Below are 18998 nucleotides of genomic sequence, written 5' to 3' on the forward strand. Positions count from 1 at the left end.
AAGCTAAAAAGGAAAATGAAGAGAAACTTGCCACAGAGGCTAAAACTCACAGGAACAACTTTTTTCAGGAACATCAGAAGCCGAAAAGCTGTGAGGGAATCCGTGGGACCTTTTGATCATCAAGGAGCAAATGGAGCACCCATGGCCATAGCAGAGAGACTGAATGAATTCTTTGCTTCGTCTTTATGGAAGATGATTTAAGAGATCTACTTAAACCAGGAAAGGATTTAAAGGGTGACGATGCCGAGGAACTGAAAGAAATCTCAGTGAACCTGGAGGGCTTAGGGAGCCAAATTATTTATTTATTTATTTAATTTGTTTTCTATCCCGTTGTCCCCAAAGAGCTCAGAACGGCTTACAGTTTAAACATACATATTATATAGTTGACAATTACAGAACAAGTTTACAATACAAAGTTGTATTCCAGGTTACTATTTATTTATTTTGATTTCTATCCCGTCCTCCCAGAAGCTCAGAACGGGTTACAAGTAGACATTCACAATCGTTTGACAACAGACTAATCATGACAACAAATAGGTTACAGTAGACAATAACAGAGCTTATTCTAGAGACCAGAGTACTAGGAGAAGTATATTGAGGAGGCAGTTTTTAATGGCCCGATTGGCGGAAGAGGAAGGTCTTGAATCAGGTTGGGCAGACTGGATGGACCATTCGGGTCTTTATCTGCCGTTATCTACTATGTTACTATGTCTTTACTGCTCTGCGGAAGGTCATTAGTGAATCTAGTGCCTGATCTGTGTGGGTAGTCGGTTCCATAGCTGAGGTAAGAAATGGCTGTAGGATCTTTTGTACGCTATACTCATTCGGAATGCTGAGTCTTTGTTCTGCTTTGGAATGGATGGGGCAGTTAGGGGTCTATAGGCATAGCTTGGATGCTATGTAGGCTGGGGTTTTTTGGTAGAATCTCTTGTGTCATGACCAGGGCTTTGAAGATGCATCGCTTTTTGACTAGTAACCAGTGAGCTGCATAGAGTGCTGGAGTAATGGTCATGGTAGCTGAGCTTGTATAGGAGTCGAATTGCTGAGTTCTGAACTTTTAGGAGGCGTTTTAGATCTTTTGCAGCGATGCCATTGTATAGGGAGTTGCAGTAGTCTAGTCTAGAGAGTACGTAGGCATATAGCAGTTGGGCTGTTTTTGAGAGGTAGGGTTTGATCCTTTGCAGTTGGCATAGGTAGTAAAAAGATGTGGAAACTACCTGCGAGACGTGGGCGGAGAGGGACAGGTAACCATCCAGTATAATTCCAAGACTTCGTACCTGGTCTTTTGTTGTTAAGGGAGTGGATTCCCAGGATAGTGTTGGACGGGTGAAAGTAGTGTTCTTTTTCCTGATCCAGAGTAGTTCAGTCTTTGAGGTATTCAGCTGGAGTTTATTGGCTGTCATCCAGTTTTTCATTTGCCATAGTTATCCTTAATAGTGCATGTTTTTTTAATACAAGTTTTTATCCTAATGTAACATATTGGGATCTGACACCAATATACGTTTCTCTGGAATCCATTGGTCATGGTCAGGTCTCTTCTCCTTTTTTTTGCGGGTATGGGAGCCTGTTAAAACTTGACAGCCTAAGGGACATATACCTAGTGTAACTATCATTGTCTTTAAGCCAGGTTTTAGTAATTAAGAAAATGTCCCAGTTTTTATCTGTGAGGTCTTTTAGAATGATGTCTTTGTTATTGTGTAGGTTGGACTTGGTTAAGCAACAGGTGAGTGGATCTATATATGTAATGTGAGCCTAGGGGTGGATGGGATGAGGGGAGAGTGAGACGGCCTAGGCTGAAGAGACTATCTTAAGAGATCTAGAAGTTGGCCTATACTTTTAACAAGGGGCATTTTTCACCTGGATTTGATAGTATGCACCCTAGGATACTGATAGAGTTCAAACATGAAATAGTTGATCTTCTGTTGATGAGCTCTTACATTTTGTTAAAATCATCTGTAGTACCTGAAGATGGAAGGTGGCCAAAGTAATGCTGATTTTTGTTTTAAAAAGGTTTCAGGCACATGTGGATTTGGGGTGGGGTGGGGGGGGTTTCTTGGTTTTCCATTAAGAATATATATATGAATGTCATAAGATATTATTTTCAGGTGGTATATATTAGTTATATATGAATTTGGGAGGGGGTGGAGGTTAAATCTTATTGGTGTATGATACTGAAGATTTTTCAAGTGATGTTGTATTATAATTGTTTGATATTTATTGTACACTTGATGTAAGTTATAAAATGAATAAAGAATTTATAATAAAAGGTTTCAGGGCTGTTCGGGCAAAATAGTGGAAATTATAGGATTATTTTAAATATGTTTATTGGTCAAGTCAAATAAACATACAATGCTATCACTACAGAATAATTACATTCTTATTCATACTGTTATTTGACCGACCAAACCAATTTTCCCCCGACACCGACTCCGGAATTCCCAAGAATCACAGGTTTCCCCGCTGGGAACTAGGTCCTCAATTTTGTCAGCTTTAGAATGAATCAAGGCTTGTACGACTTCCAAGTCCATGCATCATCCTCAGTCTTTGAAACTTTTATCTTCAGCTCCATTGTATGGTGATATCCATTAGTAGTTGCTCACAGGCCATCTGGTCAGTCAACGGTACAGATCTGGGCTCCATAGCCTTTTAACATCACTGATGTCAGGTCAGCCAGAGCCATGATGGTTCCAATGGGGCTGTCCACCATTTTGTCATCTGTTGCTTTGGTGCAATCTTTATCCTTTCGCATGGTTTTGCCCATTACTGGTCCCACCAACTGCAAATATTTGTTCATATAGTGGAGCTGTTTCTAGCATTTTATTCTACTCTGGAGATCTGCAGTTAATGCTGGAGGGCCTCAGAGCAGGGCTGGGACACATCCATCCCCGTTTACTTGACTGCAGTGGAAACTATTATAAAGAATAAAATTAAAGAACATGTAGGCAGACATGATTTAATGGGACAGAATCAGCATGGATTCAGCCAAGAGAAGTCTTGTCTCGCCAATTTGCTTCATTTTTTTTTGAAGGTGTGAATAAATATGGTGAGGTATAGTGTATCTAGATGCAGTGGCATAGTGAGGGTGGGTGGCGCCCCTCCCCTGCCTTCTTCTCTGCCCCCTTGCCCGCTTCCTTCCCACACCCCTTCCCTTTTAACTTTCCTGGCACGAGCAGCATCACCAATTTATTGCCTGCATTGGCTCTCCCTCTGACATCACTTCCTTGGCACGGGACCTGGAAGTGATGTCAGAGGGAGAGCTGGCGCGAGCAGCAGGTTGGAGTTGCTGCTCACGCTGGTGAAGAGCTAGAGTTGTGGGGGGAAGTGAAGGTGTGGGAGGGGAAGAGAGGAGGACGGGCAGCAGCACTCCCCCACTAAGATGGCGCCTAGGGTGGACCTCCCCCCTCTTACTACGCCACTGTCTAGATGTTCAGAAAGCTTTCAACAAAGTTCTTCATGAGAGACTCCTGAAAAAGTCATGGGCTAGAAGGCAATGTGCTGTTGTGGATTAGGAGCTAAGTTATTGGACAAACAGAGGTTACTGTTAAATGGCCATTATGAATCATGGATTGCTGCAGGGACCGGTGCTATTTAACCTGATCTAGAAATCGGAATGACAAGTAAGGTGATTAAATTTGTAGATGAAAGCTCATAGGAAATTGGAAGACTGAGTGGACAAATGCAAAGTGACGCACATTGGGAAGAAGAATGCTTAAGAGTGAATGAAAAAGATCTTGGTGTCCTTGTGAACAATACATTGAAACCTTCTGTCCAAAGCAAACTGGATGCTAGGGATGAAAAATAAGACCACTCCAGCTCACCTTGTGCATTTTGTTGAATTCTGCTCACCGTATCTCAAAAAAAATATAATGGAAAATAAAGGTGAAAGAAGAGTGACCAAAATGATAAATAAACAAAAGGCTAAAGAGATTGGAGCTCTTCAGGTTTGAAAAGAGATGGCTGAGGGCTGATATTATTGAAGTCTACAAAATCCTGAATGGTATGGAACAGGTAAAAGTGAATTGATTTTATTTTCACTCTTTCAAAAATTAGAAAGACTACGGGACACTCGATGAAGTTACATGGATATACATTTAAAAGAAATCGGAGGAAATATGTTTTCAGTCAACAAATACTTAACCTTCCCCATTATACACAGAGTACATGTCTCAGTGACATGTTAATAACCTGATTGTGCCAGTGGCCTGTGTAAAGGCACTCATTGGGTGTTACTATTATTCAAACTCTACACCATCTTCAGCATTTTGTTAGAGAGTGTGCCATAACCAGTCTTTATTGCTCCCACCAGCAGTTAATTTTATGGGGGGAGAGGGAATATTCAGTAGAACCTCTGTCTAGCTCTTTCAGAAGGGACAGGCTGACAGTTGCCTTCACCATAAATAATGATGAGCTGGGTAACAGCAGATGGCAGGGTCCATCCAGTCTACCCAATAAGATAAACTCTTAGCATGCCATATAACACATACATACTTGATCTGTCCAGCTCCAGCCTTATTCCCATTGGAAAAACCATTGATTAACCCTGGATACGAACTATAAGAAATGTGATCAATATTTTCTGATCTGGACTCCGCTTGACTTAATTCTTTTTCTTTCCTTCTAGGGCTGCCCCCTGTTACATATGCTGGAGGTGTATCAGCTGTGCAGAGAATACCAAAACTACAGCGATGCAAAACAGAAGTTGCAGGACTTCCAGAAGTGCCTTGTTGATGTAAGTTGGACCAGATTAGCTTTGATGGGAAATGCTTCATTCACAAACTAAAGTAAAACGGTAGATATACTACCACTGCTGCTACTAGATGTATCAGCGCTGTACGCAATATAAAAAAGTACTTTCTTTGTCCCTAGTGGACCCACAATCAAGTTTTTTGTACCTGGGGCAATAGAGGGTTAAGTGATTTGACCAGGGCCACAAGGAGCTGCAGTGGGAACTGAACCCAGTTCCCCCAAGATTGCAGTCCACTGCACTAAGTATTCACGTCTATCAAATTAAAAAGCCTCATAAATCTAAAAAGAAAAAAAACACCTTTTTTGCCTACATTGAGCAAAACATATCTAGTTAAAGTTTCTTTATCCAGTTGACTTATCAGTTTAAGTTGGGCCACTGAATTTACTCCTTAAAATTAACTGGCTAAAGGATCTTTCAATAGAAGATGACCGATACTGTTGGAGGAATGAGATAATAGAGGTAGGGGATCCTGTAGAATATAGAGATTATGTATGAGATAGGATCATCTCTTTTTCTATGCAATCTGAGTGTTTTTGGGTGGGGTGCTTTTCTATCAAAGATAAAGCTCCTTTCACTTTTTTATGTTTTTGTATTAATTCTACACTGCTGTTTTTACTTTTGGTGGTGATGCAGTATATTAAGTTTAAATAAATCTATAAATCATTTTTTTCAGGTTTGGCTGAAAATTGCTGCATGGCTTTAGCCAAAGCTGAAAATGATACTCCCCCCCTAATGAGCAAAAAATGAGTCCCACTCTGGCCTCACTCTATGCTTCCCTCCTACCCAATCAAAAATGAGCCCCACTCTACCCCTCTCAAAACAAAAACAGGCCTTCTCTGGGCCTTCCTAGTGACCTAGTGGCCTTGTTGGAGCAGGAGCAATCCCCAGTCGCTCATGCCCATTCCGACTCAAATCTCAAAATGGCTGCTGTGGGAAGATGTGGCAGCCATTTTGGCTGGGAAGGGGTGGTTGTCTATGGGTGGGGACTGAAGCTGAATCCAAAATTCATTTGGTCTCTAGATTTCAACCAAACTTAAAGCCACGTTTTACTCAGGGCTTATAGGTAGAAATGGAGAGGTTCAGGTTGAAGTGTTCACAGTTCTCCAAGTATTTTACACAAGGCTTTTCTGAATGCGGAATCTGTTGTAAAATAGGTATATGGATTGTGGCACATACAGAAGGAGTATCAATTTCACAAGCCTACAGTGCCCTAAAAATAGAGCAGCAAGACCCAGAGGAACCAGTAAAGGTGCTGAATGAAATAAGTGCTCTATGATTCTTGATGTAACAGTAATGAAAATCCATTAATTTTATTATAAGCCACAATGAGTCCTTGCTGACACTTGCAGGGTATAAGAAACTGTATGGTATGGGTCCCTGGTGTGTTTTCAAAACCCTCAGTCTTGCAATTCCCAGCTCCAGGCGCTTGTTCCTAGATTAAACATGGTAGGATGCTTTCCTTTGTATTGCCGCAGGTGTTGAATTGTCTGCTTGATTTTGTAGCTAAAGAGTGCAGTTACGGGAGGTTGGAACCTGCTTCCTGTACCCTGGCTGGAGTCCCATGCTGTGTTTGTTCTGGAGCTGATGTTGCAGCAGTGTCGCACTCAGCATGAGATGGGCAAGCTCCTGCACCTCTTTGCAGACACAGAGGATATTCTGATATCTACTGGTAATGATCCCTGTTTGATGAGAAGCAAGTAATAATGGGATGTAAAACATGCGGACCTCTGGGGGTTTGTCATAGCTGTTATTATATCATGGCGCCCTCATCTCTAGTGACTCAGCCAGCCCTTACATTATAGTTCATTAGGTTTTCTATACTGCTTAGCATTGTTGAAGAACACAGCGGTGTACAATATAAAACCAATGTTTAAAGAAAAGAGCTACAAACATTGATAGGAACCACACACATGCCACATAACACAAAACTAAAAAAATAAACACCCAACCAAAAGTCAATCCTGGAAGGGCAATTCAAAAGCAGACTTTACATTTAAACAATTTTTATTGATGACAACAAAGCAGCAGAAACAAGAACAGACAGTGCCATTAAAATACATGTAAATCCAAGCAAAAAAGGAGCATAGAGTTAAAGTCAGAACCAAAGGGCTTAAAAGCCCCCCCGACCTTCCTTCTGAAACATCATGTCCAAAATACAACAATTAAAGTCTCAACCCTAAGTACCCATGTCCAGTGCAACAAAAGCAGACTTTAAATAATGGGCCTTAAGAAAACATTTGAAACGTTTCAGCAGCTGCTCCTCTTGAAAGGCCAACAGGGCATATAATGGGTACATCACTGTGTTTGCCTAGTAGTACTATAGAAATGATTATCAGTCTAATCCCTCTTTTCTGGCCCATCCTTGGGCCACCGCTGCTTGTCTAGCCCCCAGGTCAGCGATTTTCTTCAAGCCAGGGGCTTCTGCATCTGCTTCCCTTTTCTTCTGGCATTCATCAGACTTATGTGTATGAATGTGTGTGGTGCTTTGCTTTCGCCGGTTTTTGTTTCTAGTGAAAATGTGCATTTCTCAGTGTGTCTTTCTCGCAGGTCCTGATTTGAAGAAACTATGTGCACTGAGTCAGATTTTGGAAGGGACATGTGTAACTATTGACTGCACCATCCTGATGCATTACAGCCCAGAGACTATGCAGCAAGAGTGTAGCCGTGTTCTTCAGCAGCTAGAGGACAGAGGTGCTTTCCTGCAGGCTAGGAAGGTGGCAGAACTGGCCCAATTGCCTGTGGATGAGTTGGTGGTCCAAGAGGTATAGGATACCAGTTGTGATGTGTCTATTAATTATCTGCATATTGTATCTGTTCACCTTGTTCAATACTATCTGATTTCATAGTGGTCATATTGATTTATTGAAAATATTTCTTAACCACCTCTAACTAGGCGGTTTTACAAAAGACAATCCCTAGAAATGAACACCTAATTTGATTTTCTGCATTTATTTTCCACTTTACTCAATATGAGCTCAAGACAGATAATGTAATTTTAATTCCAAATATAGATTTCTTGAGCTATCTACGGAGGACTCAGTTTGACTGTTGTGGTCTGGCCTGAGTGCATAGCTCGATCTAACAGCAGCTTTAAAATGGTTTATATCATACTTAACAAATTGATCATTACTACTACTGCTATAAATTATTTCTATAGCGGCATTTCCTCCGGATAGGGACTCCAGAGAGTACCTGTCCTGGGGAACGAGAGGAGTCTCAAGTTTAGAACATATTTTGGGGGATGATGGGGAGCTGTTGACCCGTGCAGATTTGCTCGCTAAGGTGGGGGAGACCTGGGGAGCGCAGTTCGCGTGTCATCAAGTGGAGCACTATGTGGGATCCCTTGACAGAGCACAATTGCACTTGCAAATGGGGGCCAGGCTGTGGGAGCTGTTTGCTCAGGAGGCGGGAGTGTCCCTCTCGGTGTCTAGCATTCATGCTAGTTTGCAAGAGTTACAATCAGCCAAGGACTACCAGAACATCCGGGGTAAATGGAAAGGGGAATTGCAGATTAATTTGGGACATTGGGATGTCATGGATAGGATAAGTGGTATTAGGTGGGGGGTGAGGGGTGAGGGGATGGTGTAGCATCTTTGGGGCTCATAAGAGTCCAGGGTCTTGGGGTGCCTTTCCGCCCTCATTAATCTTGCTCGCCTTATGTAGAGTAGGGTGTGGGGGGAGTTTGGTTGGTGTTATTTCTTATCTGTATATGCTTGTTTTTTTACTGTGTATGATGCATCCTGGTTTGTGCTGTGCACCCTTGGGGTGCTGTGGCCTTGTGTTTGCTGATGATTGCATCAATAAAAATTGAACATAAGAACATAAGAAGTGCCTCTGCTGGGTCAGACCAGAGGTCCATCGTGCCCAGCAGTTCGCTCGCGCAGCGGCCCAACAGGTCCAGGACCTGTGTAGTAGTCTTCTATCTGTACCCCTCTATCACCTTTTCCTTCAGAAATTTGTCCAATCCCTTTTTGAACCCTAATACCATACTCTGTCCTATCATGCCCTCTGGAAATGCATTCAAGGTGTCCACAACCCGTTGGGTGAAGAAAAACTTCTTAGCATTGGTTTTGAATCTGTCCCCTTTCAACTTTTCCGAATGCCTTCTCGTTCTTGTATTTTTTGAAAGTTTAAAGAACCTGTCCCTCTCTATTTTCTCTATGCCCTTCATGATCTTGTAAGTCTCCATCATATCCTCTCTAATTCTCCTCTTCTCCAGGGAAAAGAGCCCCAGTTTCTCCAGTCTCTCAGTGTATGAAAGGCTTTCCATACCCTTTATCAATCGTGCCGCTCTCCTCTGAACCCTCTCGAGTATCGCCATATCCTTCTTAAGATACAGCAACCAATATTGGACGCAGTACTCCAGATGCGGACGCACCATCGCCCGATACAACGGCAGTATAACTTCTTTCGTTCTGGTTGTAATACCCTTCTTGATTATACCTAGCATTCTATTCGCTTTCTTAGCAGCCACTGTGCATTGTGCCGACAGCTTCTTTGTCATGTCCACTATTACCCCCAAGTCCCTTTCTTGGGAACTCTCACTCAATAACAGCTCTCCCATCGTATAGCTGTACCTCGGGTTTTTGCTTCCTACATGCAATACTTTACATTTCTCTACATTGAACTTCATCTGCCATCTCGTCACCCACTCCCCTAGCTTGTTCAGGTCCATTTGTAATTCTTCGCAGTCCTCTTTAGTCTGAGCACCACTAAATAGTTTGGTGCCATCTGCAAATTTTATTATTTCGCACTTTGTCCCTGTTTCTATGTCATTTATAAATATATTGAATAGCAGCGGTCCGAGCACCGACCCCTGCGGGACACCACTCGTTACCTTCCTCCAGTCCGAGTAGTGGCCCTTCACTCCTACCTTCTGCTCCTACCCGCCATCCAATTCCTGATCCATCTATGTACATCTCCATCCACCCCATGGTTCTTCAGTTTCCGAAGTAGGCGTTCATGAGGTACCTTGTCAAAGGCTTTTTGGAAATCTAAATATATGATGTCTATGGGATCCCCTTTGTCCATCCGTTTGTTAATTCTTTCGAAGAAGTGTAGTAAGTTCGTTAGGCACGATCTCCCCTTGCAGAAGCCATGTTGGCTTGTGATTAGAAGTTTATTTCTTTCAAAATGCTCATCGATGCTGTATTTTATCAGCGCTTCCACCATTTTCCACGGAACCGAGGTCAGACTCACCAGTCTGTAATTCCATGGGTCACCTCTTGATCCCTTTTTAAAGATGGGCGTAACATTGGCTATCATCCAATCTTCCGGGATCACTCCTGTTTTCAGGGATAGATTGCAAACATGCTGTAGTAGTTCTGCTTTTTCCTCCTTTAGTTCTTTCAGTACCCTAGGGTGGATTCCGTACGGGCCCGGCAATTTGTTGGTTTTTAAATGTTCTAACTGCCTACGTATGTCTTCAAGGCTTACTTCCATGGTTGTTAATTTATTTATTTGGTCTCCTTTGAAGATTTGCTCAAGTTCCGGTATGTTGGATTTGTCCTCTTTTGTGAATACAGACGAAAAGAACATGTTTAGTCTTTCCGCCACTTTTCTCTCCTCCTTCACCACTCCCTTTCTGTCTCCGTCATCCAGCGGTCCCACCTCCTCCCTAAGCGGCTGCTTCCCTTTAACATATCTGAAGAATGGTTTGAAATTTCATGCTTCTTTGGCTAGCCTTTCTTCATATTCCTTTTTGGCTTTTCTGACCACACAGTGACATTCTTTTTGATACTTCCTGTGCTCTTTCCAGTTCTCCTCAGTTTTGCCTTTTTTCCATTTCCTGAATGAATTCTTCTTATCACCTATCACTTTCTTCACTTCTTTGGTTATCCATGCCGGGTCTTTTGTTCGATTCTTTTTGCACCCTTTTCTGAATCTTGGGATATGCAGATTTTGCGCCGCGATCACCGTGTCCTTAAATAAAGACCAGGCTTGTTCTACTTGGACCCCTAGATCCTCTTTTGTTGGCATTTAAACAACTAGTGATTCAAGATGCAGCTAAATTGCGCCATAATAGAATAGAATCCTATAATTTGTCACGTGATGAATGGAAAGCGGTAAAGGATCTTCAAAATAATGGGTCTATTGTGATTAGCAGAGCGGACAAGGGTGGTGCTATAGTAATTTGGGATACTCAAGATTACATAGCAGAATTGAATGCTCAATTGTCTGATAAGTCTACTTACCTCCCTCTAGACCTGGAGGACCACCAGGCCAATCGGGTTTTCAGGCTAGCCCTAATGAATATGCATGAGAAAGATTTGCATATAATGGAAGTGAGAGGTATGCAAATCTGCTCCATGCATATTCATTAGGGCTATCCTGAAAACCTGATTGGCCTGGTGGTCCTCTAGGACAGGGTTGGGAACCACTACTCTAGACCATGATCCTACTGCAACACTACAAACTCAAATTCTAGGTTTGACTCAGGAGGGCTTTGATGAGGGATATGTTACCAAACATGAATTTCAGTTTTTGAACTCGCAACAGAATACCATTCCTTGGATATATTTGTTACCTAAAATCCATAAACGACTGGATAAACCGCCGGGCCGTCCGATAATATCTTCCAAGAAATCTATTCTTGAACCTCTGGCTACTTTTGCTGACTATTATCTTAAACCGATAGTTGAAACCAGTGATTCATATATCAAGGATACGAGTCAATTTTTGGTATGGTTACAAACAATTGAGACCTTAGACCGACCAACTGTTTTGGTAACTCTAGATATAGTGTCGTTGTACACTTCTCTCCCACAGGATCAGTGCTTAGAAGTAGCTCGACATGCTTTGGACAGTCGAAGTCGACCTCATCAATGCCCTACGGAATTTATTGTATCGCTTCTGCAATTGGCTTTAACTAAGAATTTTTTTACAGACGGTAGCCATCTATTCCTACAGATCAAGGGTGTGGCAATAGGCGCGTCTTGTGCCCCCTCGATTGCATGCCTATATATGAAATATTTTGAAGAACAATTTATTTATAACAACCAGTGGATTCAATATATCAAAGGTTGGAAATTATATATTGACGATGTTTTTCTCCTGTGGCAAGGGTCTAGTAGTCAACTTAACTCTTTTTTTGTATGGTTGAATACCAGGGATAACAACATACAGTTTACTATGCACCAATCTGTAGAAGGTATCAATTTTTTAGATACATGGGTTACAATCAAGCATAGTAAACTGGAAACTCAGTTATATGTTAAGTCTACGGACACAACCAGCTTACTGGAATATAGTAGTTGTCATCCTCCAATGCTGAAGGACAGTTTACCATTTGCGCAGTTTTTAAGATACCGCAGGATCTGTACCCATACTCAGGATTTTAAACAATCTGCTAAAAAATTATCTAAAACTTTAGTGTGTAGAGGGTATCCTAAAAAGTATTAAAAAAGACATATCGGAGAGCCAAGAATAATCATCATGAATGGCTTCTCCAGACTAGAAAAACCACAGTAACTTCGCATGATGAGAATGATTCCAGTAATGTGAATATAATGGAAGATGAACAACTGACCTGTGTCCTTAGATATAATGTGGCGTCACAACAACTATCTAAGATCATTCGCAATCATTGGAGAATTCTACAGGGCAGCCCTTGTTTTGAAAATGTTGGCCTACGTTTGGCTTACACTAGATCTCGTAATCTGAAGGAACATCTGAATTTAAAAGCAGATGGTAATACACATTGTGATGTTCTGAATGGTTTTCATTCCAAATGCGGGCCACGTTTGAAAATCCGTTAGATCACAAAACTTATGCTTTGAGACATTACACATCCTGTAGGTCTGATTATGTAGTTTATATGATAATCTGTCCATGTTTAAAAATTTATATTGGCAAGACCACCAGGCAATTCAGAATACGTATGTCTGAACATAAGTCCTGTTTACATCTGCAGAGAAAAGAAGCTCCGCTGGTGGCTCATTTTTCAACTTATAACCATACTTTCGAGCAACTGAAATGCATGATTATTGATAGTGTCCCAGAATCGTGCAGAGGTGGGGATAGGGATACTAAATTATTACAAATAGAACAAAAATGGATAGATCGTCTGCAATCTCTACAACCTAAAGGCCTCAATATATCTTTAAATTGGCGGGTCTTTCTTTGAAGTAATCATATACGTTTTAATTGCTAATAGCCCCGGGTCGGTTACAGTCTATTTTGATTGTCAGCATTTGCGTTTTTTGTCCTCTGTTATGGCTCACGTTACCGCTGATTTGCATCGGATGTGATGTCATTCCGGAGATGATGTAAGACGCCTCCGAAAATCGTTATAACTAGGGTGTCCATCGAGGAGTTTTGGTGATCTTTAAGCTTCCACTCTGTGACTATAAGTAGATGCGGGTGCTAAATCTTGTAAGTAAAGTGTGGTATTTGGGTTTTAAAGTTTGGTATGATCTTAAATTAAATTAAACTAATAGTTATCTTTAAGAATTAGTTATGTTAATGGCTTTAAATATAAGGTGGGTGGTCTCCTTGATTTCTTCTGTGATGGCTAGACTTAGCTGTTGTTAACCTGTGGTATATATGGGGGTATTAATTTAATAATACAAAAACAATAAAATTATGTTTTTTTATATATATTTTTCTTGTTTTAGAACAATCGGCTTAATAAAATGCTGTCCTGAAGAAGCTCTTATTAGTTTATCCAGAGCGAAACGGAGATCTTCCGTTGGGTTTGCAAGCCGGGCGTGATTACCCGAGCTAAGTACCATACAGCATAAATTAATGCCTATATAAGTACACAATTCTACTATCTTACATTGAGAAAATAAGACGCTGTATCAATGATAGCCCTGATATAAGCCGAGTGACTACGATTGGCTCTGGTCACCGTCTTCGGGCACTTGAGATATTTAGTCTTCGTCTCTATGTATGAGCGATTTATATTTTTCTAAGTCTACTGGTGGCCTTTTTGCTGTGCTTGAGTTGTTCTACAGTCTGCCATTTCTTTGAGGTGTTCCTAAGTTTCTTCCTTACCATTACTCTCATCGCTTTGTAGTCTCTTTTCTTGAAGTTAAAAGTTGTCGCTATGGTTCTTTTTCTGTTCGGTATTCCTTCTTCAACTTTGAACTTGATCATATTGTGATCGCTGTTTCCCAATGGTCCCGCTACTTCCACTTCCTTCGCAGGTCCCCCTAGCCCATTTAGGATTATGTCCAGAGTGGCATTCTCTTTCGTCGGTTCTCTAACAAGTTAATCCATGAAGCAATCCTGTATAGCCTCCAGGAATCTGGTCTCTCTGGTACATTTTGAGCTTCCGAGACTCCAATTTATCCCGGGATAGTTGAAGTCTCCCATAATAATCGTGTTACCGCTTTTGCATTCTCGCTTCATCTCGGCTTCCATTTCTATAGTGCTACCAGATGCACGCAACGCTGCACAAAGTCCCAAAAAGTAAGAAAACAGTCCCTGCTCGAAAGAGCTTACAATCTAAATAGGCAAGACAGACAAACAGGATGTCATGGATACAGTTAAGGGGAACGGTTAACAAAAATGGCTGCCATGAGTTCCTGTGCTCTCGTGGGAACTCACGGCAGCCATTTTTGTTCCCAGCTCTGCATGGGGCAGGAGTGTAGGAAGATCGCTTCTGCCCTGCTTCACGACTAGACCACCAGGCTTTAAAAAGTAAGTACAGTGGAGAGATCCAGAAGGTGGAGGTGGGTCAGAGCCGGTCCTAAAGTTATTTGCAATTGTTTGGTATTCACAGGCCGTCTTTGCCCCTAACCCCCACGAATATGGAGGGGGATGTGTAGTGAAATTTCTGGATTATAGGACCCAAGGTGTAACATGGATTCACTAGAGGCAGGTCTTGTTGGACAAATCTGATCAATTGTTCTCAGTGTATAACCTATCAGTTTTTTGGGCCCCATCCAGAGGGGTGCTAAGGAAGTAAGTTTGAAAGGGCAGTAAAAATGTAATTACATGGAGGCAGCAGGTAAAAGCTTATCTGGATGGGACTGGTTGCTTTTCTTCCCATAGTTCATACTTTGCTTACTTTTGCAGGTGCTTCAGGATCAGAAGATTTTGAAAGCTGCTGGACAGTGGCAACGAAATCCGGTGCGGGTGGACTTCTGGAAGAAGTGTCATGAGAGCTTTATACATAATTGCATCTCTGCAAAGGTTGCATCTGACTTTTTTCTGGCGCAGGCCCATGGCATAGCAGACTTCTCAGTAACACGGATAGATGCAGTAACAGAGAAACACTTGCTGCTCACAATGGCAGGACACTGGTTGGCAGGAGAGGACTCTGTGCTTCTCATAGAACTAGAAAACCTGGAGAAAGAGCTTTGGGTCTGCCGTATTGCTGAACAGACAATGATGAGAGAGACTGAAGCTCCGGGATTAGCATTTTCTCAGCTAAGTCCAGCCCGAGATTGGCTTCTTTTTAATAGCATGGCTAAGCAGTTTTCGCTTTCCAGGTTGGCTGCATTGAATACATGCCAAAACTTGAGCATTACTGGCCTGCCATGCCAAGACATGTCCCTAAGTCCACTGACAGAGACAGAACGAGAATCTCTCTCTTTCTTGGTTGGACAGCTCCTGGACAAGTGCTGCATCCATGAAGCAAGCCGTGTCTGCCGTTACTTTAGCTTTTATCAGAGGGACCTCACTCTGCTGCTGCATTGCAAAGCCTTGGCAGCTGGCAAAGTGACAAGCACTCAGCTTCCTCCAGACATACAGGCTGTCCTCAAGACCAGAGATTCATCTGATGAGAATTCTGGAGTTCGAAGGAGGAGACTGCACAGTGGTAAGGGCCAACACTGATGAGAGATCTCCAAGCCATATCAAGGAAGCTTTGGTATTCATTAAATGGAGAGATCTACAAAGAACTGTCAGGGCTAGCAGGGTAACTGGGGCTCTGCTGCCATTCCATGTAAACCAGGAGTTCTGAAGCTAGTCCTTGGAACACACCAAACCAGTCAGCTTTCAGGATATCCACAATGAATATGTATGGAAAGAAAGCTACATACCATAGAGGTAGTGCTTGCAAATCTCTCATGCATATTCATTTTGGTTAGCTTGAAAACCTGGGAGAGGGGAGGTATGATAGAGATGTTTAAATACCTACATGGCATAAATGCGCATGAGTTGAGTCTCTTTCATTTGAAAGGAAGCTTTGGAATGAGAGGGCATAGGATGAAGTTAAGAGGCTCAGGAGTAATCTAAGGAAATACTTTTTTTTACAGAAAAGGGTTGTAGATGTGATGAAGACAAAGAGTGTGTCTGAATTCACTTGGGATTTCTTAGGGAGAGGAGGAGATAGTGGATGCTGTGGATGGGCCATTTGGCCTTTATCTGCCATCATGTATCCTTGCCCACCCCACCCCCAGTAGCTAAAGAGGTCAGGGCTCTTCAGCTTGGACAGAAGATGAGGCGGGAAGATATGGTTGTTTATAAAATAATGAGTAAAATGGGTAAATGTAAATTGGTTGTTTACACTTTCAAAAAGTATTAAAAACAAATCTGAGAAAGCTGAAGTTTGTTGCCAGAGGATGTCATAAAAGCAGTTGAGGGGCCTCTGATTAGGTGCCATGATGCCGCATGGTGAGATCCAGTTCTAGAACGGCATCTGGATATTCAAATAATCGTATTGTACGCTAGGATAAGCCAGTATCAGTGCACTTCCATTTACACGCTGGCAGTTACTCCGAACATAGATGTGGCAGTGACATGTGTAAGCAGGAGCCCCATTGCTTCAATGCGCTAGGCCACTTCCATACATTGTTATGCAATAATGCTTAAGCATCATGCTAGAGAATTTGTCCCTAGGCCATTCCTGTAAGGTCTGCCTTAACCGCACAAGCCTCGAACACTTATGATTTTATGTTCAAAAAGTTTTTATTGAGGACAATACAAGAACAATAATAAACAAACCAATGGAACGAAAAAACCCCACGTCACTCAATTTTCAGTTTCGTCCCAAACCCCCCCCCCCCCCACTGTATACAATTACAAAAGAATACCCACCCCAGGTGAAACAACATTGCTGAAAACCAATCCGGATATCATATATAAAGAAACAGATTATATCATAAACAGAAAAACCCCACCCAACCACCCAGTCACCTCTCCTCTCCTATCTGTCAGGGAGACCCGCAGTAAGTAGATAAACAAAAAGAGGAAAAGAGAGAACAAGAAAGAAAGAGAAAAACACTTATGATTTTTGTTTATACTAATTTTTATTGATGATGTTACACAAAACCAAACAATTCAAAGTGTGTCATCCAATTTTGTTGTTTTTGTTGTACTCCCCCCCTCAGTTACCCTCCCCACCCCACTAAAGCTCCCTCCCGTCCCCATGTAATCTGGGTGGTAATAGGTGGAACAAAAAATATAGGAGGTGGAACAAAAAATATAGGGGATTAACAGCACATTTACAACCCCCACCCATCATATCCAACCATAGAAAGAAAAATAAGAATTCAAGACCCTGGAATGCTTATCGGACAAGCAACCAAATTATCCACCCAGTAAAAACATAGGTCATGTCACGATTCGCTACAACCGCAAAAGAAGAAACAAGATAATCCCAAACAGACAAGATTGGGTGCAGCGCGTCTCTCCCACCCAGCAAACAGTAAAAAAAAAAAATAATAATTTATAATTATAAAAATGAGGGACAGGCAGCAAAAACCAAAAAGAAAAGAGAGAGAAAATGAAGAGGAAAAAAAAAAGGAAAGACCTCTGCATTTCCTGTGCTGTCATAAGAACATAAGAACATAAGCAATGCCTCCGCTGGGTCAGACCTGAGGTCCATCATGCCCAGCACTCCGCTCACGCGGCGGCCCAACAGGTTCAGGACCTGTGCAGTAATCCTCTATCTATACCCCTCTATCCCCTTTTCCAACAGGAAATTGTCCAATCCTTTCTTGAACCCCAGTAACGTACTCTGCTCTATTACGCCCTCTGGAAGTGCATTCCAGGTGTCCACCACACATTAAGTGAAGAAAAGGGGACAGATTCAAAAACAATGCTAGGAAGTTCTTCTTCACCCAACGTGTGGTGGACACCTGAAATGCGCTTCCAGAGGACGTAATAGGGCAGCATAAGGTACTGGGGTTCAAGAAAGGATTGGACAATTTCCTGCTGGAAAAGGGGATAGAGGGGTATAGATAGAGGATTACAGTTCAGGTCCTGGACCTGTTGGGCCACAGCGTGTGCGGACTGCTGGGCATGATGGACCTCTGGTCTGACCCAGCGGAGGCACTGCTTATGTTCTTTAAAACTTCCTAGCATTCGTTTTGAATCTGTCCCCTCTCAACTTTTCTGAATGCCCTCTTGTTCTTTTGTTTTCTGAAAGTTTGAAGAATCTCTCTATTCTCTCTATGCCCTTCATGATCTTGTAAGCCTCTATCATATTCCCTCTAAGTCTCCTCTTCTCCAGGGAAAAGAGACCCAGTTTCTCCAATCTCTCAGCATATGAAAGGTTTTCCCATACCTTTTATCAAACGTGTCGCTCTCCTCTGAACCCTCTCAAGCATCGCCAGATCCTTCTTAAGGTAGGGCGACCAATATTGGATGCAGTACTCCAGATGTGGATGCACCATCGCCCGATACAACAGCAGGATAACTTCTTTCGTTCTGGTTGTAATACACTTCTTGATTATACCTAGCATTCTATTCGCTCTCTTAGCGACCGCTACGCACTGTGCCGACAGCTTCATTGTCATGTCCACCATTACCTCCAAGTCCCTTTCTTGGGTACTCTCATTCAATAACATCCCTCCCATCGTATAGCTGTACCTCAGGTTTCTGCTTCCCACGTGTAGGACTTTACATTTCTCAACGTTGAACTTCATCTGCCATCTCGTTGCCCATTCCCCCAGTTTGTTCAAGTCCCTTTATAATTCTTCGCAGTCCTCTTTAGTCCGAGCTCTACTAAATAGTTTGGTGTCGTCCGCGAATTTTATTATCTCGCACTTCGTCCCTGTTTCTAGATAATTTATAATTATATTAAATAGCAGCGGTCCGAGCACCGATCCCTGCGGAACACCACTCGTGACCCTCCTCCAGTCTGAGTAGTGGCCCTTCACTCCTACCCTCTGTTTCATATCCGCCAACCAATTCCTGATCCATCTATGTATGTCTCCTTCCACCCCATGGTTCTTCAGTTTCCGAAGTCAAAGGCCTTTTGGAAATCTAGATATATGATGTCTATGGGGTCTCCTCTGTCCATCCGTCTGTTAACTCCTTCGAAGAAATGCAATAAGTTCGTTAGGCACGATCTCCC

General features: G+C 42.3%; 1 protein-coding gene across 6 annotated transcripts in view; it reads left to right on the plus strand.

The window, feature by feature from the left end:
• Nucleotides 1–18998, plus strand: part of SPG11 (SPG11 vesicle trafficking associated, spatacsin) — a 189669-nt gene that overhangs the window by 123505 nt on the left and 47166 nt on the right. For all 6 annotated transcript variants that reach the window (XR_004536914.1, XM_033919780.1, XM_033919779.1 and 3 more), the window contains 4 exons: nucleotides 4622–4729; nucleotides 6251–6416; nucleotides 7295–7509; nucleotides 14771–15515. Coding sequence is in view for 5 of the 6 variants with exons in the window: in XM_033919780.1 (XP_033775671.1) it covers nucleotides 4622–4729; nucleotides 6251–6416; nucleotides 7295–7509; nucleotides 14771–15515 (1234 nt within the window). In the remaining variant the exon portion in view is untranslated. The remainder of the gene's footprint in view (nucleotides 1–4621; nucleotides 4730–6250; nucleotides 6417–7294; nucleotides 7510–14770; nucleotides 15516–18998) is intronic.

Source organism: Geotrypetes seraphini, chromosome 14, assembly GCF_902459505.1.
Source record: "Geotrypetes seraphini chromosome 14, aGeoSer1.1, whole genome shotgun sequence".
Taxonomy (NCBI): Eukaryota; Metazoa; Chordata; class Amphibia; order Gymnophiona; family Dermophiidae; genus Geotrypetes; species Geotrypetes seraphini.